The following is a 25521-nucleotide window of genomic DNA, read 5'->3' as shown; positions in this document are numbered from 1 at the left end:
CGCTCTACTTTGAATCATGTCAAATACTGATAAGATGGATAAACCCCTTATATCAAAAAGTGTTTGGACTAGAATATTCACTTTTAATGAAATGACCCCCATCCTTAGATAGCTAAGTAAGTGATGTAGCTTCTTCAGTCTTATAAAAAATACATGGGTTATTTGTTCATGACTAACTTGGTTTGTCCAGTGTTGCCCAGTATGTTTCATAATAGCAGAAGAATTTATGCAATTAGGACTTAGTCTTTATGTTTTGCAACTTCTCCTTCTCCTGGTGTCAATCAGACATGACCCTGCACACTGGTCTTTTTTGTAAAGGTCTTTTTACAAAGTTAGAAACTCATACTAGTCAAACAAGGGGCACATCTGTGGACAGTGTGGTTTCAAAGTTCTTGCCCCTCATCAGCACAAAACGGAGTACTGGTTAGCTAACCGAGATGCCTTAGAAGCAGGTTTGGCTGATATTTGCTACTTTACATACCGTTTTTTTTTGTTTTTTTTCAAAATAAGCCTCTTCAATGAGATTCATTATTGCCCAAAGCTACATCTAAGTCATCTCATTCAGTCATCTAGCACCATGCTATGTACTGATGAGGGACAAAAACTCAGAAACAGTGCTTTCTCAGGTTTGAGCTACTTTGCATAATTTTTTTTTTAAATAAGTCTCTTCAATGAGAGTCAGTTATCCTCTGAGCTACATGTAAGGAATCTCATTCAGCCAACTAGTACTCTGCTGTGTACTGATGATGGGCAAAACCCCTAAACAATGCTTTCTAACGTTTGAGTGACTTTGCATAATATTTTTTTGTTTTGAAAATAACCGTCTTAAAGGAGAGCGAGTATTCCCCTGAGCTACATCTAAGGAATCTCATTCAGCCAATTAGTAACACGATCTGTATTGATAAGGGGCAAAAAACCCTGAACAGTGCTTTCTAAGGTATGAGCTATCTACTATATAATTGTCTAAGGGTCACTTCCGTCTGTCCTTCTGTCTGTCACGGATATTCATTGGTCGCTGCCTCTGTCTGTCATGGAATCCAAGTCGCTGATTGGTCGTGGCAAAACGCCCATGACCATTGCCACGAGCAATGAGCGACGGGTGCAGTCTGGTGGCAACATGGCTGCTCCTTCCTCCCCGCAGTCAGTGCCCGCTCCATACTCCCCGCAGTCACCACTCACACAGGGTTAATGCCAGCCCTAACGGACCGCGTTATACCGCGGGTAACTTAATCCGTTACCGCCGCTATTAACCCTGTGTGACCAAGTTTTTACTATTGATGCTGCCTATGCAGCGTCAATAGTAAAAGAATCTAATGTTAAAAATAATTTTAAAAAAATAAAAAATTATTATATACTCACCTTCCGCCGCCTTTCCCGCTCCTCGCGACGCTCCGGTAACTGCTCCATGCAAGCGGCAGGTTCCGGTGGCAAGGATGGTATGCGACAAGGACCTGCCATGACGTCACGGTTATGTGACCACGACGTCATCACGGGTCCTGAGCTACCAACCCTGGGACCGGAAGCTGCCGAGTGCACCGCAGAACAGGCGACATGACTACAAGGGCTCCCTCGGAAGGTGAGTATATGTTTATTTTTTAACCTGTGACATACGTGGCTGGGCAATATACTACATAGCTGGGCAATACAGGTCCTTCTCAAAAAATTAGCATATAGTGTTACATTTCATTATTTACCATAATGTAATGATTACAATTAAACTTTCATATATTATAGATTCCTTATCCACCAACTAAAATTTGTCAGGTCTTTTATTGTTTTAATACTGATGATTTTGGCATACAACTCCTGATAACCCAAAAAACCTGTCTCAATAAATTAGCATATCAAGAAAAGGTTCTCTAAACGACCTATTACCCTAATCTTCTGAATCAACTAATTAACTCTAAACACATGCAAAAGATACCTGAGGCTTTTATAAACTCCCTGCCTGGTTCATTACTCAAAACCCCCATCATGGGTAAGACTAGCGACCTGACAGATGTCAAGAAGGCCATCATTGACACCCTCAAGCAAGAGGGTAAGACCCAGAAAGAAATTTCTCAACAAATAGGCTGTTCCCAGAGTGCTGTATCAAGGCACCTCAATGGTAAGTCTGTTGGAAGGAAACAATGTGGCAGAAAACGCTGTACAACGAGAAGAGGAGACCGGACCCTGAGGAAGATTGTGGAGAAGGACCGATTCCAGACCTTGGGGAACCTGAGGAAGCAGTGGACTGAGTCTGGTGTGGAAACATCCAGAGCCACCGTGCACAGGCGTGTGCAGGAAATGGGCTACAGGTGCGGCATTCCCCAGGTAAAGCCACTTTTGAGCTACAGAGAAGCAGCACTGGACTGTTGCTAAGTGGTCCCAAGTACTTTTTTCTGATGAAAGCAAATTTTGCATGTCATTCGGAAATCAAGGTGCCAGAGTCTGGAGGAAGACTGGGGAGAAGGAAATGCCAAAATGCCTGAAGTCCAGTGTCAAGTACCCACAGTCAGTGATGGTGTGGGGTGCCATGTCAGCTGCTGGTGTTGGTCCACTGTGTTTCATCAAGGGCAGGGTCAATGCAGCTAGCTATCAGGAGATTTTGGAGCACTTCATGCTTCCATCGGCTGAAATGCTTTATGGAGATGAAGATTTCATTTTTCAGCACGACCTGGCACCTGCTCACAGTGCCAAAACCACTGGTAAATGGTTTACTGACCATGGTATTACTGTGCTCAATTGGCCTGTCAACTCTCCTGACCTGAACCCCATAGAGAATCTGTGGGATATTGTGAAGAGAAAGTTGAGAGACGCAAGACCCAACACTCTGGATGAGCTTAAGGCCGCTATTGAAGCATCCTGGGCCTCCATAACATCTCAGCAGTGTCACAGGCTGATTGCCTCCATGCCACGCCGCATTGAAGCAGTCATTTCTGCCAAAGGATTCCCGACCAAGTATTGAGTGCATAACTGAACATTATTATTTGTTGGTTTTTTTGTTTGTTATTAAAAAACACTTTTATTTGATTGGATGGGTGAAATATGCTTATTTATTGAGACAGGTTTTTTGGGTTATCAGGAGTTGTATGCCAAAATCATCAGTATTAAAACAATAAAAGACCTGACAAATTTCAGTTGGTGGATAATGAATCTATAATATATGAAAGTTTAATTGTAATCATTACATTATGGTAAATAATGAAATTTAACACTATATGCTAATTTTTTGAGAAGGACCTGTATACTACGTGACTGGCCAATATACTACGTGACTGGGCAATGTACTACGTCGCTGTGCAATATACTACGTGGCTGGACAATATACTACGTGGCTCTGTGCTGTATACTACGTCACTGTGCAATATACTACGTGGCTGGGCAATATACTACGTGGCTGGGCAATATACTACGTGGCTGGGCAATATACTACGTGGCTGGGCAATATACTACGTGGCTGGGCAATATACTACGTCACTGGGCAATTTACTACGTGGCTGGGCAAGATACTACGTCACTGGGCAATATACTACGTGGCTGTGCAATATACTACGTGGCTGGACAATATACTACGTGGCTCTGTGCTGTATACTACATCACTGTGCAATATACTACATGGCTCTGTGCTGTATACTACGTCACTGGGCAATATACTACGCGGCTGGGCAATATACTACGCGGCTGGGCAATATACTACGCGGCTGGGCAATATACTACGCGGCTGGGCAATATACTACGCGGCTGGGCAATATACTACGCGGCTGGGCAATATACTACGCGGCTGGGCAATATACTACGCGGCTGGGCAATATACTACGCGGCTGGGCAATATACTACGCGGCTGGGCAATATACTATGTGGCTGGGCAATATACTACGTGGACATGCATATTCTAGAATACCCGATGCGTTAGAATCGGGCCACCATCTAGTGTTGTAAATGTTTTTTTTTTTTTCTCTCATTTAGCCTTGCCTTGAAATTAGGTCTCCATATTGAGTTGAGTCTCTTAAGTAAGAACCAGTATTCCCTTCCGATCATAAAATGTACCAGTAAGTCTGGTGCATGTGTATGCCTTAATATGTTACCAATAAAAGCCACGGTTTGCCATACAAAAAAACAAGCTTTCGCACATCTGATACAGCAGTTGAATAACAACTCAGAAAGTGGAAAAATAAGCCTAATTTTTTTTTCTTTTACAAGGTTCTGAATTTTATTTTTCTACAAATAAAATTATTAAAAAAAAATACAAATTTGGTATATGGTATCTGTAATTTTACTGAGCTGGAGAATTATGTTGCCAAGTCGTATTTATTGCCCAATGAATTCCTTAAATATAAACCCAAAAATTCATGGTAGAATTGCTTTTTTTTCACCATTTTTCCCCATTTGGATTTTTTTAACCAATTTTTCAGTATAATAAAATGAATGGTGCAATCATAAAAAAATTGCAACTCGTTCCTTAAAAATCAAGACCTCATATGTCTATATAGATGCAAAAAGTTATGATTAGTAAGTAGTGCTGGGGGATAAATCAAATTAATTTCAGTAATTCATCATTGGAGGATCTCTCGCTTTACTGAGGTCATTATCCTGAGACGGCTTCACTGGTGGCCATGCTGTCCTTCTTTCCGCAGCCCCATTACCATTGTTTTTTACTCAATCTTTTAGGTGAAGAGTAGTGATGAGCGAATATACTCGTTACTCGAGATTTCTCGATCATGCTTGGGTGACCTCCGAGTATTTTTTAGTGCTCGGAGATTATTTTCAGCGCCTCAGCTGAATGATTTACATCTGTTAGCCAGCACAAGTACATGTGGGGGTTGCCTGGTTGCTAGGGAATCCCCACATGTAATCAAGCTGGCTAAGAGATGTAAATCATTCAGCTGAGGCGATAAAATCTAAATCTCCGAGCACTGAAAAATACTCGGAGGTCACCCGAGCGTGCTCAAGAAATCTTGAGTAACGAGTATAGTTGCTCATCACTAGTGAAGAGATCTGCCGGCTTCCCAGCGGAAGCTACCCAAAGAATGAACATTGGCACTTCTTTTCATCACCCAAAGGTTTACGAATCCTAAAGTAGTTAAAAATAGTGATGTAAGACAGAACACATGCACAGCAATGTTGTTTTGGCTGTGCACTATTTTAATTTTCTGTGGCACTTTTGCGGCATTTGAATTTGCCTGAAGAAGACGTTATGTACACATACCATACTTCCTTGAATAGGGTTTCTGCTTGTAAAACTCATTGTTTGAATTGTAACCTAAAAATCTGTGATCATAAAGATCAGTGACTTCAAGGAGACATTCTGAGGTCTGAGGAAATTATACGAATAGTTTATTATGTTAGACAATTGTATAACTTTTCCATAATATGAAACAAAATGATTATTTGATGACACCCGAATACCTCTTTTTAAGACAACACATTAATACATTTACACCAACCTTTTAGTCTAAGGTGTGGAGACATGGGGGTCGGCGATCGCCCAGGTCCGCTAGGCAGAACCGCATGGACCAGGGATCGTCCCGCCGAACGCCCACTCTCCCTTAAACGTGGGCATAACTCTACTCGGACAACACAGGGTGAGGGTAAAAGTGTGCCAATGCTTTATTGAACCACAAAACAGGCAGATAACATGTAGAACAGTCCCAGCAAAATACCCCAAGATGGTGCACATTACAGAGTCTCACCCTTCCGCTGACTCGCCGGGATAATGGCAGCTGTTACTTCAGATCTCCCAAGGTCGGCTACCCCACCTTTGGCACGCACAGAGAGGAGGTAACGACAAGCTTACGAAGATGATACTCCATTGAGGTACAAGGCCAGTTGTCTCGAGGGTCACAACCTGGCTTCTCTGAACATCTCCATGGAGCCAGGCGACCAGCGGGTCCCAATCCTGGTTTCTCCAAATGTACCCACGATTCAGCGATGGTCAATGGAGCAGATCTGTATTTTTCCAACTGGGGCCGAAAACCCCTAGGTTGTTTCCTGTAGAATGATAGATCAGTGTCCCTCATGATGGAGCCATGATGAATTGGATGCTGTCCTGTCTCTGGTCCTTTGGATGTATGGATGTCTTGGCAGAATCTCTCACTGTTTCTCTCTGTCTCTGTGTCAGTCTCTTTATACAGAGACATGTAACCTATTTTTGGACTTAACAAGTGTCCCTCATTCTGTATTTACATAAAGAGTAAAAATGGTGATGAGATGAAGTAGCATTACTTGATTATTTAATCTATTTGCATAGGTTTTTCTCCTCTTTTCGCAAAGTCAACAAACTATCTTGTCTACACACTGCATAATTAGTATATCCGTACACATCGCTAGACATCAAGGGTAAGCGCACAATATGTTACATGAAATATCAGCTTACAAGTCAATATTACAGGCTTACACAAACAAAAGTCTGTTTACTTGACCAATCAGAAAGAAATGCTTACATTCAAAAGTCAACATATAGATAACAGACTATTCTTCTTCACTTGTAAAAAATAGTTGTCTTATTTAAGATACAATGCAGTGCCTCCCCATAAGGATTAACGTTTCTCCTTGTGAAGAGTGATAATCCAAGCCTGGCATGTCGGAGTGAGGAGACTTATAAGCCATGCATGCTCCTCTAGGAAATTAAATATGCAAATTGTCTCTTCAGAGAGGAAGAGGACTAGAACTCGTACCACCTATTGGAATCAGTGATCCTACAAGTCAATATTGACTCTTTATCGAGCCTTGCAATATGACTTAGGATAAAAGCCAAACCAGAATCTGTTTGCAAACATTTTTGTTTTAGGGTGTTGCCCCTCATCAGTGCAAAGTATGTGATCTGATTTGGCTGGGTGAGCGGATTGGGACTGGGGTCTAAGGGATAAGGTTTCACCTTGTGAAGAGTGACAAGCCAAGCCTGGCATGTCAGAGTGAGGAGAATTAAGCCATGCATGCTCCTCTGGGAACTTAAATATGCAAATTAACTAAACTTTTGCAAATTTTTTCTACAGAATGGACGTGGCAGAAAGAAGCTGAATATAAATCATTACGCCAATAAAAAGAGTGCTGCCGAGAGCATGCTGGATATTGCCCTGCTGATGGCCAACTCGTCTCAGCTGAAGGCCGTAATTGACCAGGGACCCTCATTCACTTACTACATCCCACTCATCATCCTGATCTCCATATCCCTCATCCTCCAGATTTTGGTCGGGGTGCTTCTCATCTTTATTGGTTTGTATGATTGTTATTTTTTTTACCACAATTTGTTGGTTCTTTTTCTATATTTCTTGACCATTTCTATATGCACAGCCCATTGAATTCCTTCCATTTTGGTTATTATTCGTATATGAACTTTTTTTTTCCCTCTGGCTTTCTAAAATGGTCTGTAAGCTTGTAAGACTCTTGATATCTGCAATAACCTCATAATTTCTCGTTAGAACAGAACTGATTGTTTTTTGAGTTTCTGATAACTTTGGAAAATAACTTTTTTTTCCTTTTCTTCAGTAAAGTATGACCTTAATAATCGAGAGAAACACGCCAAACTGGACAACCTTAATAACATTGCTACTGGACTTGTGTTCATCATCGTGGTGGTCAACGTCTTCATTACGTCATTTGGGGTGCAGAAGCCAGTGGCGGGACCTACAAATGTATAGAACTAAAGAAAAAAGGTAAATGGAGGCGCTACCCGATTCATCATCGCAACGTAGACTATAGGTCGTATGAAGACGTGTAAGGATGGTCTACAGGCACCATGGGATCAGTCTGGCATGAGACTGTGCCGCCGTACCAACTTACAGGCAGATTTGTGCCGTTTTTAATAAAAAAGGAGTCATGTTATCTGTCCTCTTGTGGAAGGGCTGAGACTCGACATGTTCCCACACTGCCTGATTAGTGCCGTCACCATCCCAGTTTTCTTTTTAGAGGCAAATATTTCCAGTGGAAGTAACAGAGGAAATGTACTCCTCCAGGTTCTAGGCAAAGATGCTAAAGGATTGTGTTATGTCTGCCTTAGTAAAGCCTATAAATACCAGCCTTAAGGAATGTTAGTCATCCGTAGAGCAGACAGATCCTCTTTGTGTACCCTAAATCCAATTTACAAGTTAAAGGCTTATTTCCACCATTACATGTTATTACCTATAGGTGCTATCTTGCAGATGGGTGGAGGGCCGAATGCTTGCATGCCCACCGGTCGCCGTGTATAAGTACTACTGCGTAATTCATTGTCTATGGGAGTGTCGGAGAAAGCCGTGTGCTGGACTCTGCCATCTTCAGCAGTCCCATAGACTGTGAAAGGAGTAGATACCCGTATGTTTGACCATCCCTAGTCAGATGGGGCATTTCAGAGCCCTGTTCTCTTGATTTGTGAGGATTGTAGCTATTAGACCACCACCAATCAGCGAGTTATAATATACAGGTACTTCTTACAAAATTAGAATATCATCAAAAAGTTAATTTATTTCAGTTCTTCAAAGCAACCTGGGCTTCCATAACCCCTCAGCAGTGCCACAGGCTGATCGCCTCCATGCCACGCCGCATTGATGAAGTAATTGATGCAAAAGGAGCCCCGACCAAGTATTGAGTGCGTTTACTGAACATACATTTCAGTGGGAGAACATTTCAGATTTTAAAATCATTTTTCAAGCTGGTGTTATAAAGTATTCTAATTTACTGACATAATGACTTTTTTGTTTTCATTGGCCGTAAGCCATAATCATCAACATTATCAGAAATAAACACTTGAAATAGATCACTCTGTGTGTAATGACTCTATATGAGTTTCACTTTTTGTATTGAAGAACTGAAATAAAATTAATTTTGATATTCTAATTTTGTGAGAAGCACCTGTTTTAGCTTGATGATTTGAAAAATGTAAAGAGTAACTTTTTTTTTTCAAAAATTTTGTCGAGCAGGGAAAGTTGTGAAATTTTGCCCTTTATTAGAGGATCGGGTGTCGGGCTGATACTTTTTGACAGCAGATGAAACGTTTAAAAATTTTTCTTTGCATATGTTAAGACACCTGCATTCATCATATTTTATCCTTCTGTTTCCAGATATGTTAGGGCTAAAAGAGAAGATATATTTATCGCACCCATGTACCGCACTGTAGATATATTTGTAATGAAGATTTCGGTCGCCGAGGCATTTCAGTTTTCCTTTTTACCGTCTTCACCTGGATATAAAATGTGGACTAGAATCTAGAACCTTTTGATGCTTCTCTGGATAAACTGTAAGACAAATGGAAGTTCTTTAGTTTTTGCTGTCCGCTTAATGAAAGAGGCTTTGTGTCCTTCTAAGTATACAAAGGTCTGTAAAGTAAGAAACCTGGAATTTTTTTTGGAATTCTGATCAAGCAGAATCAAAAAACTGAACACTTTACATCTGTGAATAGCGCAATGACCCCTCATCGGTTCTCCTGCGCCAAAGTAAAGGGCATTCGGAAGATAGAGCAAATCGGAGCGAGGTTATGAATCGCAGCATGATTGATTCCTATCATTCTACTCGTATGTAACTCTATGGGAGATGACGCGGGATGGACCATGTGAACGGAAATACTACAATACCGCTATCCACTGTGCTGTAGCCGTTTTACCAGCGGGATGTAAATACTTCAATTTGAGGTTTTCTTTTTAAACTTTTTAATATAATTTTCTACTGAAGAACAATGTTGTTTTTGAGTAGGTTATTTCAGGTATAGTAGAGAAGTAAATAAGCAAAATTTCCATGGTTATTCGGGTACAGGGTGTGGATAACAATTCCTTTTCCAGAACGTAGACTGAGATAATTAGCAGCAAAATTATTGGTGAAAATTTCACGATTTCATCAGTTTGCAAAATAGCTTTTACATCTGCAACATTCAACAGCGAATGTGCGGATAAGATGGTCGGCTCTAGTCAGGATGAAGTCATAGTAGGTCATTTGTCTTTTTAGACCCATCTGCTAAATATGAGCACATGTGCCATAGAGGTAGATCAGATGGATTCTCTGGATTTCCTAAAGAGAGGAGGCCGAGATCGCATTGACTGTTTTCCTTATCCTAATGGTTGCTGAGTACATCTCCAAAAATCCACTCTCCACAGGACCTGCATGGCTGTCAAACGAAAGGGTACAGAATTTGCCCACATCTGTGTCCCGTACGTCTTGAGCCAACAAAGTTTTTATGGTTTAAAAAGCATCAAACAAGTGCCCAATTTTAATCATTAACCCAATTCTTCCCAAACTTTTGCTTCATTATCCAAAACGGCTTATCACAAGGGAAGAATCAGTTGGCCGTATAAATCGGACGGGGATCACAATGCAGTGCTCGGACTGGCTGGCGGCTCTCCTGCGTAACTGCTGCGTAGCAATACATGCTCAGGTCGGAAGAGCCGCCGGCCAGTCCGAGCATTGCATTGCGATCATTGTCCAATTTATATGGCCGTCTGACTCTTCCCTAAAATCCTTTTACCTAATTTCATCCGTCCACTCACAATCTGATATAAATATTCCCGGAGTGATCTTTATATCTTTTCAAGAATGTACTATTTGCAATTTAATTTATTTTAGTCTTTATAGGGATACCTTCGGAAATGTTCCTATGTTTTTATGATGATTTTTAGGTCCCTTTCAATGTCCTTGTTGTGATTGGGCAAAAATGGGTTTGTCTTTAAAAAAAACAAAACACTTTTACCTACTTTTGAGAAATGTAACCGGCTTGAAAGCCACTGATTTAAAAGGTATATGCTACTTAAATATTCATTTTAGGAATATATTTGTAGAACATTTACATTAAAGCTGTAATGTTTTTTCTTTTTTAAAATTTTCCATATCACTAGCTATAGAAACAAAAAATGCACAAATTTTGCAATTTTCACATTCGCTATTAAGCCAAATAATAGACTCATGGACTCAGAATAAGGCTGGCGTTTTCTTTACTAGTCTAAGGGCTCATACTCACTTGCGAGAAACTCGGATGAGTCTCGCACGGCAATACCCGGCACTCAGGAGCGGAGCGTGCGGCTGCATGTATTGCTATGCGGCCGCACGCTCCGATCTGAGTGCCGGCAGCAGCGCCGGGTATTGCCGTGCGATACTCATCCGAGTTTCTCACAAGTGAATATGAGCAATTAAAGAGAGGTCTGCTGGAAAAAGACTGCCTAGTTTGTTAATAGGCACACACCACTTTGAGGGTTTGTCCACTAATCAGACAACCCCTTCTTAATTAGTATGTTTGTCCCTTGTAAAATAATAGAGGTATTCACTTCTGGTGCTGGCGCACTACCAGCGATTGTCGGCGCTGACTGTACCAGAGTCTCGTGTGACATTATCAGGCAGCTTCTTCTTGAAACCACCTCCTATTTTATAAATGAATTAATAATACAAAAAATAGATTGGTGGACACTACAAAAATATGACAAAAGAGACGCTTCAGGAAACACGCAGCTGGTGTCCAAAACGCGTCAGTGCACTTACCCTCTCCATGGCTCCGTAGCACTGTGCCTGCTGCAAATGTGCCTTCTGTCATGACAAGTGTCTTCCTATTTTCTCATTTCACGGCATACAGAAGAATTAGTGTCAGTCATTACGCAATGAATAGGATTATTTTTTTAAGCCTTGACGTTCTCTTTAGTGATGAGCGCGTGTACTCGTTGCTCGGGTTTTCCCCAGCACGCTCAGGTGATCTCCGAGTATTTGTTAGTGTTTGGAGATTAAGTTTCCATCACCTCAGCTGCATGATTTACAGCTACTAGCTAGCTTGATTACATGTGGGGATTCCCTAGCAACCAGGCAACCCCCACATGTACTCAGGCTGGCTAGTAGCCGTAAATCATTCAGCTGCGGCGATGAAAACTTAATCTCCAAACACTAACAAATACTCGGAGACCACCTGAGCGTGCTCGGGGAAAACCCGAGCAACAAGTATACTCGCTCATCACTAGTTCTCTTTATGGGACATTTCAGTCCAGGGGAGGTCATTGTGAGGAAATGTGCACAGCAGAAGGAAAGGCAAAATGTAGCATCAATCTGTGAAAACCAAACGCCGAAGGTATGTGCGTCCACCGATCTCGTGAGAAATGTTTCCCAAAAGTGATACCTAATACACAAGTGCTTGTTATGGTTGGGTTAAGGTAAGGCCCTGAGCCCACCATTGCCTAGTATCTCATTAGAAGGCTGGGGTCACACAACCGTTTTCATCTGAGAAAATCGGTCCGATTATGCTGATCAGACTCTGATCCAATTTTCTTGGAGGTGGAGGGAAAAAAAACAGTTTCCCCATATTCTGTCAGTCCGTGAAAATCGGACCATACTCAGATGTCATCAGAATGTGCTCCAATTTTTTTTTACGGACCCATAGATGTGAATCCGAGTGCCATCCGATTCTGTGAGGCAAATTGTCCATGCTGCAACTCTTTGTTTTCTTGGACGGTTATGAGACGTGCTCGTCTGATTTATACCGGTGTCTGCACGAGCCCAAACAGTGTTTCTCCAGGTAATTGAATGGGACCAGGTTTCCAAGCCTAGTCTGGACAGACTGATGTGCCTTTACCCTGCAGATTGTTGGGGTTAATGGTGGGTTTCTGAGCTGGACCCAGCGAACCACCCATCACAACGATGCCCCTCTGATTTTCTGCAGGTGAGCCTATTGAGGACTCACCCAGTGTTTAACCTCTCATTGGCCCGATTACATTTTGACACCCGTGTTCCACAGTTTCTCCTAAGTCCACAAGACCTCATTCACAGCATCGGGTGCTATTCCCCTTCACATAAATGCCGATGGTGGATAGGGTCACTTGTAAGTGCTTTCCTTTAAGTCTCCCATCTTGAATGACAAAGATTGATCGACAACGTTGGGCTAGAATAGATTGTCAGTCTACTAAGTCACCCACTATGGCTGCCAGGACCTTTCTGATATGGGGGTTAGTTGGTGGATACGTTTTTCTTTTAGTAATTTTTTTTGTTAACCGCGGTACCTCTACCGATCTCACATTGATGGCAATATTTGGGGTAGGATGAAAACTTAAAAATCCCTTTCAAGGGCTACTTGGAACAAATGTTTTCCGTCCCTTTATATGGCCGCAGACCTTCCGAAAGGTGACAGCGTGCGGTATTTCCAAAGCGGGAGGTCACATGGATATGCGATTTGTGGTATTGTGCCAACTAGACTTGTTTGGCTTCTCTCAATAGAAGAAAATTGCAAGAAGAGAAGGAGTCTAGTGGGCTTGTGACCGCACATATGCAAACCAGGGATTCGTGACTGCGAGGAGCAACTGCAAACTTTTGACCCTAGCCTGGACAACCCTGTTAACACCTGGGATTAAACTCACGTTCCCGGATCATGGTCAATGGATCAGGTCACTAACAGACCCCTTTAGGGTCTAATATAAAGTGCTGTAGCCTCATGTACCAGTGGTTATTGGATGTGGGAAGGGAAGGCCCGGTCTTGAAACAAAACTCATTTGCTGGATTACCATGGGGAACAATCTACTAATTAAAAAAAAAAAAGCTGCTATTACTGACCTGCTATTTACTATAATGATTTATTATAGTGTCTTCCAGATATTGCATTTCCTTTACTGCCAACCTATGCATAGGGACAGAGTTACATTGAGGACTCATAAAAAAAAAAAATCACTTCCATTGCTGATTTCGTTGCACTTTTACCGCATATTCCCCATACGATGACATGATGCCGATGTCAAATCCGCAGCTCCAGTGTTTACACTGGACATACGCATGTGCACATATCCCTGCACGAAGGAATTTATGACTTTTACAGGGACTCCATTAGCAGGTTTTGGTTATGTAACACCCCATGATACGGGGCTGAGATCCTGATTCCAGCGATGCGTCACTTACCGTTGTTTCAAGAAAATCAGTGTTTTACCAGCAGGAGATTATCACTAGAGGACTAGAGGTCTCGTGTCTCCTAGTCCTCCTGATCTGTGTAAGTCTCCCCACCAGAAATGGGACACTTTGAAGCAGCCGGTCAGTGTATGGGCTCAATAGTAAGTCCATTCCACACTCTGCGTGCTCTCTAGTATTGCTTCAGCATTTCTAGGTGCAAGTGATCGGTGTGAGGGGATCTCAGGACTCACATCTCAGCACTTGTGTGGAAGTGAGCAGGGACAGAGTTCTTCTTTAGATTTCTAGCACTTATATTCTTAGATTTCTTTAATTCAGAATGCGTCTGTCTCTCCAGCACAGGACCGTCTGATAATCCAGAATCCTTTAAACTAATAGAAACTATAATAGAAACACGTCACCACTTCTGCATTTATCATCCACTCCTGGTTTTATCTTACAAATACTGCTGTAAAATACTGACCCAATACTGCTAGTGTGACAGTGGCCTTATACGTAGTGTGTGTTCATATGTAGCCTATAAAAATGTCAACTTTTATTTATTCACAATCACAAGTTTGGAGATTATGTACAAATATGTAAAAATAAATAAAGTTCTTCCTTACACCAAATTTATATAAAACCACTTGCACCTCTTATGAAGTTTTTTTATGGTTTTAAATATATTGTTTATTAAAGTTTTTTTTTATTCATATATCTGTGGTTTATTTATTTATTTTAAGATGTACAGAACGAAACAGGCCCCGCCGTCATTTCCTAACCTATAAGATGGCCGACAAATTGATGGGGTAGAAAACCCCTTGAAAGCGTTCATGCTTCTGACCAGAACAATGTCAATAATAGTGTTTAGATTACTTTTCACTATGCTTGCACATTAAAAAAAAAAAACCTATATAATTAACTAAACTACACAATTCTATGGATCATCTCAGATTAGGAATTGGTGATACTGCCATCATAATAATAATAAAAAAAAAAAAAAAAAAAATCAGACACTTTATTGAGCAAAGGTTTTAATATAGAAAAATAAACCATCAGCCACCGGCTATAATAGGTGCAGTTCATATACAGTGGGCACATGACAATATTGTGTACAACATCTCGCTTTACAGATGGGTGTAAAATTCCACAACAAAATTAAAAAAAAAAAAAAAAAAAACACTAAGAGCTGAACAATGATTTCAGCTCCAGAGCGCTGTGCACGGTGAGACAAGATGCTTGTGTCGAGTTGCATTAGAATAGAACTGGGCATCAATGGGACCGTTAGCTCCCTGTGAGGTGCAAGATGCTCTTATCACTCGATTGTATAAGTGGGAGTGAAGAGCAGTAAATTAGTGCAGTGGTTATTTGGCTGAATTCACACATCCATCTAGGAGGCTGTCGAGGTCAATAGAGCAGGACAGGTGTCTGTAGAATCGTTCTCTTTCATGTTCCCTTGCCCCGTACACGACTACTCGGCTGAGCGTTCTTGTGTCTTCAATGGGGATAAAGCCGCTGCCAGGATCCTTTGGCAGCAGCTTATGTCCCCTGAAAACAAAAAAACAGTGGCCATTCAAATTCCTTCTCTTCCCAGAACCATCTATCAGGATGCCCTGGTGCACATCAGCTGGTCGTGCCAAAATTGTCAGGTTCTGCCCAATTTTATGTTATGTGTATGGGACCTTAAAAATAGGAACAGCCCAAGTTTAGCAAGGAACGTGGAAGAGATTCTCCTTTATATACAGGAAAAAAAAAAAGTCTCGGTGATTCATAGCATTCTTCTCAAAATGATTTTAGTGTTTGGTTAACAAACCGAACCCCCTAAAAAAAAAACCCAATCCACTAAAGTTACCTAAAGGGGTACGAGTTAAAACGCACTGTAGTGCACTATAGCTTATAAGGTACCATCTGTACACTGAAAATACTGTTAAGGGTATTTTTTTGTGATTTTTTTTTTTTTCCACTCTTGGCAGTTTTTGGGGGGCGTTCTCTAGACCTGTTTTTTATGTGTTTTCTTCTTGCTTTCATTATACAGGCCAAAAAAGAATCTACTGTATAGAAAATGTAGATGAAAAGACTTCAGATGTCCTTCCAAATGTGAAACGACAACATTTTTGTTCTTTAAATCCTAGAAGACCTGTTGGAATGAACGTTGTTGCTGGTTGCATTAAGGACCCAAACGTATTAGGGAATTGTTATCTATGCAGTGAAATGACAATAGGTGGTCCTATTATGGGGTACATATATATTGTAGTGGTTATCTTCCTGTAAGGGTAATCCTGCAGGATAACTTTTCTTGGTGCTCAATATATCACTCGTGGAACCGTAATACGGCGGTGTGAACAAAGCCTAAAGTACCTTCCTATATACAATATGGAGGGTGATGTGCACAGTGATCTGTAGCTAAAATCATTGGGATGTCAGAGAGAATCTGTACGATACAGCTCACCTGAGAGCAAAGCATCAATGCCTGGCCGAACCCGCATCCACGGACAGTGGCCACAAGAAATGAATACTGTCAAAATAACCTCGGATCACCTGAGAGATCAAAGCTTGAATCTAATGTCCATCAATAATGTGATACCATTCAACCTTCCTGTGCAACAAAAACACTGGCAGGGGCGCATTATCCCAAGATTACATACAAGATATTGGGCGACTCTCGATTGTTCGCACAGAAGTCAGATGTAATGAATACAATGGCGATTACTAAAAAATTATTTTCTGGCTGGTCTTAAAATCTGTAACAAAGATGGACTAATGGAAGAGTAATGGTTTCTCCATAAAAGGGACATATCAGCTGCAGATTTTCTGAGGTCAACATTCCCTATGATTCCATTCACATACAGAAAAAAATATATATATCCTGTAGATTTTACCGAATTTGCATGTCGAAATACTGTTGACTTTAAAATGGGATTGTCCAGGATTATTTTAATTTTTCTTGTTTACTATGGGCCTAAAAACTTACAAGAAGGTTGTTTCTAAACAGAGGCAACTACTTTGCCCGTTTTAAAAGGCGCTGGCTCAGAACGGTCACTGACCGCTCCAGCCGGCAATTCAGCTGCTCCATGTCAACAGAGCAGTTCTTTTTCTTCTGGGCTCATCTGTCGATGGGGCGTGAGTGTTGACGTCATACTGATAGATAGCTGGCTCCCTGCAGTTAGGCAGCGGGGAGCCGTCTTTTAAATCAATATGATGTTCGCAGTCACGCCCCTTTGACAGAGCAGAAGAGAAGCCGCTTCTCTGTCGATTTGATTTCAGCGAAAGATGCCGAATCGCCTGAGACTTCTTTGTGGTCAGATACCTGCCTGTTAATTCTAAGGCCCAATAATAAAAAAGTTAAATTGTGCTGGATAACTTTTTTTCATTCACAGCACAGGTCAATTCCCAATGTGGGTTTTTTCTGCAATGTGTGGATGAGGGTTGTTCGAATATCATCCACTTTGCTTCTTCTGTAATACGCTGCTGATTTTTCACCAGCAAATCTGGACTAAAAAAAATCCCGAAAGGTTTCATCCTATGTGTACGTGTATCAAATGTGCTGCAGACATTTCTAGACTGTCCCATTCTTCTGAATGAAACCTACGGTATATGCTTTCTACAGAAGGCACCTCCTTCTTATGGATCGTGACTCTAAACCCTTCCTACTTGTGTCTGGAGAATTTAAGGTAGCACTCAAGAAATGTTTTTTTGCAATACCTAGTCACCCGTTAATCAGAGATATCATGTGCATTAAAACACTTCTCAATCGCTGTCCTCTCCCGTTTTCAGCGCTGTTCCTGTCCTCTTCTGCACCACATAACTGCAGTTCTTACTGGCCGGCTGTCTTTGAGGATTTATAGATTTACATAGAGAAAGCAACCTCCAATGTGAGTCTCGTAGGTTTGCATTGAGTGATTTCAGCCACATAGAAGGCGCTGGTTGGGTAGAACTGCAGTTACGTGAAGCACAAAGTTCTAGAATAGCTGCTGGGAGCAGAAGAAGGCAATGATCTGTATAACAGATGTGGAACCCACCTCTCTGACCTTCATCTATCTCCAAAATCGCCCACCCAATCCAACCGTTCCACCTGCACTCAAAGTAAACCAAGTAGATAAACTGCTTATGTGATTTAGCCAAAAAATAGTTTAAAATAACCAAAAGGAACCATAAACCCCAACAAGAGAAAAAAGAAAATATAGATTAAAATATTCATAACATAAAACACATGCAGTGCATGCAACAGACCGTATATTACGGTCAAGTGATAACCGTTTCATAGGTCATAAAAAATGGGAAAACATTATTAAAACTAAAGAAAAACCTGTTGAATGAGAAGACAAAGGAGCTTCTGAATACTTAAAAACGCAGGTAACGGAGTTTGACCCATCTTGAGCACGTTGGTGTTTTGTTCGGTAACGGTTCATGTACAGATAGAAGATGATAACAGTTTGTATCGGCCTTTGGTCCACAATAAATCTTTGGACGGCAAGATTTTTGGAAAACTCCACACAAAATACTTGTCTTCCATAATATTCTTGCCTTTCTTTAACGTGGTGGAAGACGACCTAAGAACACCATGGACGGAGAAGAATCCTCATCTTTGGTAAATGTAAGCGTCGTGCACGGCAGATTGCTTCAAGTACATGGTCACCTAGTGGTGGGGGTTTTCAGTGACTCAACGCCGTGTCCTCCAGAAAAGAAATTAAGATGTTTCTGATGTGTCTCCCAAATCCAATAGCAGTAAAGCCAAATACTTTCCTGGCCGAGTCGGGCGACTTAACCTCTACAACGAAAAACATACATCAACAGGATTGGTCCAAGTTGAGAATTAAAAAATACAGAGAAAAACAAACTGATAATTGAAAACTTGTACTTTTTTCTTACTGTAATCTGAAGTGTAGCTTTATTAGATGGTACCTCTAAAAAAAAAAAGTAATTATCTTGCTGTCCTTTTCCCCCACTTTTAGTGCACAAACCAGTATAATGGCTCCAGTAGCTGTCTCCGTCCATCTTTTTGGATAGGCATTTCCTTTTCACCCTCATCTTGCCCACACAATAGCTGCTGGAACTTTGTTCTCCCACTTTCCGGCAAGTATTGTACCTGCCACAGTCCTATAGTTTGCCTTTCACCAAAACTGAAATCCTGCCTGTGTTATTGCTGTATGAAGTTGGTCTTTCTGCTCCTGCTCTCCTGTCTGTAAAAGATCTGCCCCACAACCTAAAAACCATTTTGGCATCCCAGCTCCCAGAGACAGATTACACTTGACAACAGGCAGCGAGCATGAGGATAGACAGAATGGAGACAAATAGTGGCCTGTATTATGAATGTGCAAAGTTAATCTAAAACTATGGGTCCAGAGGTTGTCTCAACAATAGATTAGAGAGAAAAAATGCAAACAAAAAAATCCCTATAACTCCAACCATGAAATTTTAGTAAATCTGCAATCTGCTGTTCCTCCTAGAAATGTAGTAATACATTGACATCACGATTTTACTTTCCTTGGGACAAACAGTACTGACGTTGTCAGACTACGTAAGCACCAAGGGAAATGGTAATGCACAGAAGTCAATGTATTTATACAACTGCAGTGTCCGTGTGCAATTGTTCATTGTGGATGGGTGCAAGAGCTGCTTGTCATTACACGCACCTGGAAAATGGACAAGGATAGTGCACGCTGAATGGTTTTTAGTTCACACTGACTACCATGGACCACAGTGCGGTCTGTTTCGGTCCGGACCAAAAATTGGCTTATCCGAACCCGGCCACAGACCGGAGGAGAAGCAGAGTGCAGCACTCCAATATTTCCGTTCCATAGACAATGAATAGAGCAAAGCTTGAGCATGCCTCATCCAAAATGGAGCTCTAAAGAGCCTCGTTCTTGGAAGCCAAAGCTTTGATCTTGGTATCTCTGGGGCTCCCAGAGGCCAAACCCCCAGCTATCAGTAAGACACCCCTGTCCTATGGATTGGGGATATTTTGAAATGATTGAAACATCCCTTTATGCAAAAAAAATTTGTACATTTTGCGTAGCCTTACACGACCTCACAGCTAGGCTTTCTTAGATTTTTCGATCTTTACCTGGGTTATTGTAATACATTAACAATGCCAGTCCTGCTGCAACACTGAAGCAAGCCAGGAAGAAGACGGGTCCTGCGAATGGAAGACAGGCGTCAGAAAAAGATCACACGATAGATACAAGTATGATGGTCGGGGGGGGAGGGGGGCATCTTCTAGGACCCCCTCCATTACAGAAAACGAGACTGGACTTGAATGAATCTAATAACATGGGATCAGCATTTGATAATGTTTCTACGCCGAGTGCTCCTGGGGCTATGATCATACTCCTCGCTGCAGGACATGCTGCAGGGACAATGGGGCGTACTCCCTACAGACAGGGTGTGCATGTCTGCAGCTCAAGCACCACAGGACAACCTCGGATCTAGATATCCTGCACTACATTCGTGTACACCAAGTACTGACTTTACCTGCTAGTAACTTACCACGGTCATTGAGGATAACTTTCTCCAGGTCAGGGCTGATTTCTATAGGATCTGAGGTATCTGTGATAGAAAAAAGAACACCTAAATATGAGGAAGACGCACAATTCTGCAACAACTTTTCTTATAACTTTGTGCCGCGCCATTCCTCTGTTATTCCTCCTGGAAATACAGTACAGACCAAAAATTTGGACTCACCTTTTCATTTAAAGATTTTTCTGTATTTTCATGACTATGAAAATTGTACATTCACACTGTAGACATCAAAACTATGAATTAACACATGTGGAATGATATACTTAACAAAAAAGTGTGAAACAACTGAAATTATGTCTTATTTTCTAGGCTCTTCAAAGTAGCCACCTTTTGCTTTGATGACTACTTTGCACACTCTTGGCATTCTCTTGATGAGCTTCAAGAGGTAGTCACCGGGAATGGTTTTCATTTCACAGGTGTGCCCTGTCAGGTTTAATAAGTGGGATTTCTTGCCTTATAAATGGGGTTGGGACCATCAGTTGTGTTGTGCAGAAGTCTGGTGGATACACAGCTGATAGTCCTACTGAATAGACTGTTAGAACTTGTATTATAGCAAGAAAAAAGCAGCCAATTAAAGAAAAACGAGTGGCCATCATTACTTTAAGAAATGAAGGTCAGTCAGTCCGAAAAATTGGGAAAACTTTGAAAGTGTTCCCAAGTGCAGTGGCAAAAACCATCAAACGCTACAAAGAAACTGGCTCACATGAGGACCACCCCAGAAAAGGAAGACCAAGAGTCACCTCTGCTTCTGAGGATAAATTTATCCGAGTCACCAGCCTCAGAAATCGCAGGTTAACAGCAGCTCAGATTAGAGACCAGGTCAATGCCACACAGATTTCTAGCAGCAGACACATCTCTACAACAACTGTTAAGAGGAGACTTTGTGCAGCAGGCCTTCATGGTAAAATAGCTGCTAGGAAACCACTGCTAAGGACAGGCAACAAGCAGAAGAGACTTGTTTGGGCTAAAGAACACAAGGAATGGACATTAGACCAGTGTAAATCTGTGCTTTGGTCTGATGAGTCCAAATTTGAGATCTTTGGTTCCAACCACCGTGTCTTTGGGCGACGCAGAAAAGGTGAACGGATGGACTCTACATGCCTGGTTCCCACCATGAAGCATGGAGGAGGAGGTGTGATGTGTGGGGGTGCTTTGCTGGTGACACTGTTGGGGATTTATTCGAAATTGAAGGCATACTGAACCAGCATGGCTACCACAGCATCTTGCAGCGGCATGCTATTCCATCTGGTTTGTGTTTAGTTGGACCATCATTTATTTTTCAACAGGACTTTATTTTTCCTCCAGGCTGTGTAAGGGCTATTTGACCAAGAAGGAGAGTGATGGGGTGCTACACCAGATGACCTGGCCTCCACAGTCACCAGACCTGAACTCAATCGAGATGGTTTGGGGTGAGCTGGACTGCAGAGTGAAGGCAAAAGGGCCAACAAGTGCTAAGCATCTCTGGGAACTCCTTCAAGATTGTTGGAAGACCATTCCCGGTGACTACCTCTTGAAGCTCATCAAGAGAATGCCAAGAGTGTGCAAAGCAGTAATCAAAGCAAGAGGTGGCTACTTTGAAGAACCTAGAATATAAGACATATTTTCAGTTGTTTCACACTTTTTTGTTAAGTATATAATTCCACATGTGATAATTCATAGTTTTGATGCCTTCAGTGTGAATGTACAATTTTCATAGTCATGAAAATACAGAAAAATCTTTAAATGAGAAGGTGTGTCCAAACTTTTGGTCTGTACTGTATATGAATTAAATTGCCAACTGGGCTCCTTGTCAACAGGGTGTGTCTCTACACAATCTGACATTGTCAGCAGTGATTGGACAGTGTCCGAGTCACAATGGTCAACCGCGTCTGAGTAACCATGAACAAGTGTAAATCATTTTTTTCTCTATGTAAAAGGTGTTCATAGCTTTGAAAGAGGTATTCTAGAGGCAACTAAGTGGAACTGAAATACCCCTTAAAATGTGTTGCCCAGAACTTGGTAACCCCTTCTTAAATGCTGTAATTCCCCATGCAAGATAGATAAAGAAAAAAAAAAGTACACATCTCTTGCACTGGTGCCGTTCCTAGTGCTTGCGTGTTAGTGATGCCACATGAGCAGGATTGGACTGGCCCAGCGGAGAACAGGAGAATCCTCCGGTGGGCCCCTGTGATCTTATATGATCGGTAATTGGCACTATATATTTGAATCTCTATGTACAGACAAAGGCAGCATCTTATTCATTTATCAATCTACCCAGTCCATTGTTGTATAAATTTGTGATTAAGGGTAATGTCACGTTTTGCATGTGGGACTTGAGTTGGTTACTGGTGGGCCCTTGGCACCCGAGTCCGACAATTCACGTGAGTGTTGCAGCCGATAAGTGGGCGCTGATGGGCTGCAGCACTCACGCTTCCCTGAGATGGAACTAGGACATCCGATGGAAGTGTTAATGCTGATTGTTATGCCACGTGACAGCTGCAGGCTATGACAAGGAGCATACCAGCGTCGGAAGACAACGCCAACATCGCAGTAGCGGCACCAGTGCAGGAGGGGACTACGTTTATTTTTATAAAACGGGGACTACAGCAGAAGAAGTGGCGATTCAGTCCATTGGGTTTCCATAAGAACATATAAATTGCTATTATCTGACACCTGATGATATGGGAGGTGGTGCCATGATGGCTACCTGGGCTTGTTGCTGGATGGCAGCGGTGTTGGAGCTGCTCGCTGTCACTTACTCAGGTTGCTTCTGCTGGGCAGGGTGGTGTACACCGCGTCTGCGTTGTTTTGGAGCGCCCTGTAGAACTCCTGACATTCTCGTTCCCCCTTTCTCTGTAGATGCGTCAGTAGATCAGACAGTCGGGTGCGCAGAGGGGTTTGAAGACTCCTAAACTGTAAAGAACCATGTTTAAAGTCTGTCTGAATGTTAAGCTGCTGAACCTCCCATCCGACTCCAGTCTGATGACCAGCTCTCCTTACACTGGCGACACAGAACTTTTACGTTACCTTTTCAGCTTCTTTATTGGACAGGACTTGGGGATAGACACGATTTAGCTGTAAAATGATTTTGTCCACCACCCTTTCAGTCAAATGCTTGTTACTCTTCAGGTGGGCTACGTCCTGCAGGAGCCGCTCGGAGTAAGTGTGGTCTGAAAACAATAGGAACGAAATGGCAGAAGAGTAAGAGCAAGTCGGAATAATCTTCTAACATTGATTATCATCTCCAGAACGGTCAAAGCGAAGTGATAAAGAGTGGATTTGGTTGTTTAGATGCTACTCATCCACATGGGACCATAGAGGCTGGGGTGACATAGTGCTCGGTACACGCGCAGCATGCATCCAAGGGGTGTCTAGTTGAGTAGGCGCATCCTAAATGTCACGGTGGCTTTCCACTGCATTATTAGAAATAATGGTCCTGCGATAGTCAGTCACTTCGCGGCTGCTACATGTCAACGCAGCCTTAAAAGCAGTGGCGTAACTACAAAGTTATGGGCCCCGGTGCGAACTTTCAAATGGGGCCCCCCACCATGCCAAAATATTTTCCACCCAAATTCACATTTTCCCTATTAATATTGCACACTATAGCTTTATTGCAAAGTTGTATAGTGTGACCTCAGTTGCATAACTATCCAGTGCCCCATCCTGGCATATATTTGTCCCCCGTACTGCCATTGTTATGTAATGTATAAAAGAAAATAAACCATTATACTCATCAGGGGTTAACATAGAAGTCATGGGGATCCATATGAGAACTATAATGTACTCCTTATAGTATAATACACTCCCCATAGTCCCCCATATAGTATTGTACACTCCTCAGTCCTCCATATAGCATAATACACTCTTCGTAGTGCTCCATATAGTATAATACACTGCTCAGTCCTCCATATAGTATAATACACCCCTCATAGTCTTCCATATAGTATAATACACTCCTCAGTCCTCCATTTAGTATTATACACTCCACATAGTCCTCCATATATTAAAATACACTGCTCAGTCCTCCATATAGTATAATCCACTGCTCATAGTGCTCCATATAGTATAATGCACCCCTCATAGTCCTCCATATAGTATAATACACTCCTCAGTCCCCCATTTAGTATTATACACTCCACATAGTCCTCCATATATTAAAATACACTGCTCAGTCCTCCATATAGTATAATACACTCCTCATAGTGCTCCATATAGTATAATGAACCCCTCATAGTCCTCCATATAGTATAATACACTCCTCAGTCCTCTATTTAGTATTATACACTCCACATAGTCCTCCATATATTAAAATACACTGCTCAGTCCTCCATATAGTATAATATACTCCTCATAGTGCTCCATATAGTATAATGCACCGCCATCGTCATCCATGTTGTACAATTCACTTCCCATAGTATGATGGACCATAGTTCTTCATATAGTATAATATATTCCCCATAGTCCTCGATTCAGTATAATGCAGCCCACATTTAGTATAATACAGCCACCCCACAGAGTATACTGCAGCCCGGCCATACAATACAATGTAACCCCCATAGAATATAATGCAGCCCCCCTCACAGTATAATGCAGCCCCTCATACAGGGGCAGTGAGAAAGACATGAGCAAATGGTGACTAGGGGGCAGGGGACAAGGACACAAGGGGAGTAGGGGAGACAGGCACAATAGTAATATAGGGGGGCTAGGGAGCAAGGAAGACAGGCACAAGGGGACACTTGGGGGCTAGGGGGCAGGGGAGAAGGTTAAAAGGGGACTAGTGGGCAAGGGAGACTGACACAAGGGGACAAGGGAGACTGGCACAAGGGGACACACAGGGACTAGTTGGCCATGGAGACTTAGAAGGGGACACACAGGGACTAATGGGCAAGGAAGACTGGCACACGGGGACAAGGGACACAAGCATAAGGGGACAAGGGAGACAGGCGCAAGGCGACACACAGGGACTAGTTGGCAAGGGACACTGACACACGGCTACACACGGGGACAAGGGATAGAAGCACAAGGGGACTCATAAGGACTAAGAGGAAGGGGAGAAGGGCACAATGGGACACACGGGGACTAGGGTGCAATGGAGACAGGCACAAGAGGACACAAGGGGACTCCGAGGGCAGAGTAGATAGGGACGCAAGGGGACAGAGGAAGATGGGGGGGGGGGGGGGAACTTGGGAGGAGGGAAGAAGGGGGCACAGGGATTACAAGGACAGGGTAGATGGAGAA

General features: G+C 42.2%; 2 protein-coding genes across 5 annotated transcripts in view; one reads left to right on the top strand and one right to left on the bottom strand.

The window, feature by feature from the left end:
• Nucleotides 1–14498, top strand: part of NINJ1 (ninjurin 1) — a 50086-nt gene extending 35588 nt beyond the window's left edge. The window contains exons 2-4 of one of the 2 annotated variants that reach the window (XM_069736744.1): nt 6975–7194; nt 7468–7634; nt 9018–14498. In XM_069736744.1, the coding sequence (XP_069592845.1) occupies nt 6975–7194; nt 7468–7619 (372 nt within the window). In that variant the 3' untranslated portion in view covers nt 7620–7634; nt 9018–14498. The remainder of the gene's footprint in view (nt 1–6974; nt 7195–7467; nt 7635–9017) is intronic. The other variant, XM_069736743.1, reaches the window with a different exon arrangement.
• Nucleotides 14499–14802: 304 nt separating this feature from the next.
• The window catches only part of CARD19 (caspase recruitment domain family member 19), a 43920-nt gene continuing 33201 nt past the window's right edge, over nt 14803–25521 (bottom strand). For 2 of the 3 annotated variants that reach the window (XM_069736742.1, XM_069736740.1), the window contains exons 2-6: nt 23311–23453; nt 23043–23196; nt 20272–20331; nt 19850–19921; nt 14803–18553 (exon numbers count right to left, since the gene is read on the bottom strand). In XM_069736742.1, the coding sequence (XP_069592843.1) occupies nt 18438–18553; nt 19850–19921; nt 20272–20331; nt 23043–23196; nt 23311–23453 (545 nt within the window). In that variant the 3' untranslated portion in view covers nt 14803–18437. Of the gene's footprint in view, nt 18554–18654; nt 18690–19849; nt 19922–20271; nt 20332–23042; nt 23197–23310; nt 23454–25521 lie in introns of all 3 variants that reach the window. The other variant, XM_069736741.1, reaches the window with a different exon arrangement.

The sequence above is a fragment of the Ranitomeya imitator genome, chromosome 8 (genome assembly GCF_032444005.1).
Source record: "Ranitomeya imitator isolate aRanImi1 chromosome 8, aRanImi1.pri, whole genome shotgun sequence".
NCBI lineage: Eukaryota > Metazoa > Chordata > Amphibia > Anura > Dendrobatidae > Ranitomeya > Ranitomeya imitator.
The sequence above is the reverse complement of the archived record's forward strand: the minus strand, read 5'-3'. Positions and strand labels throughout refer to the sequence as shown.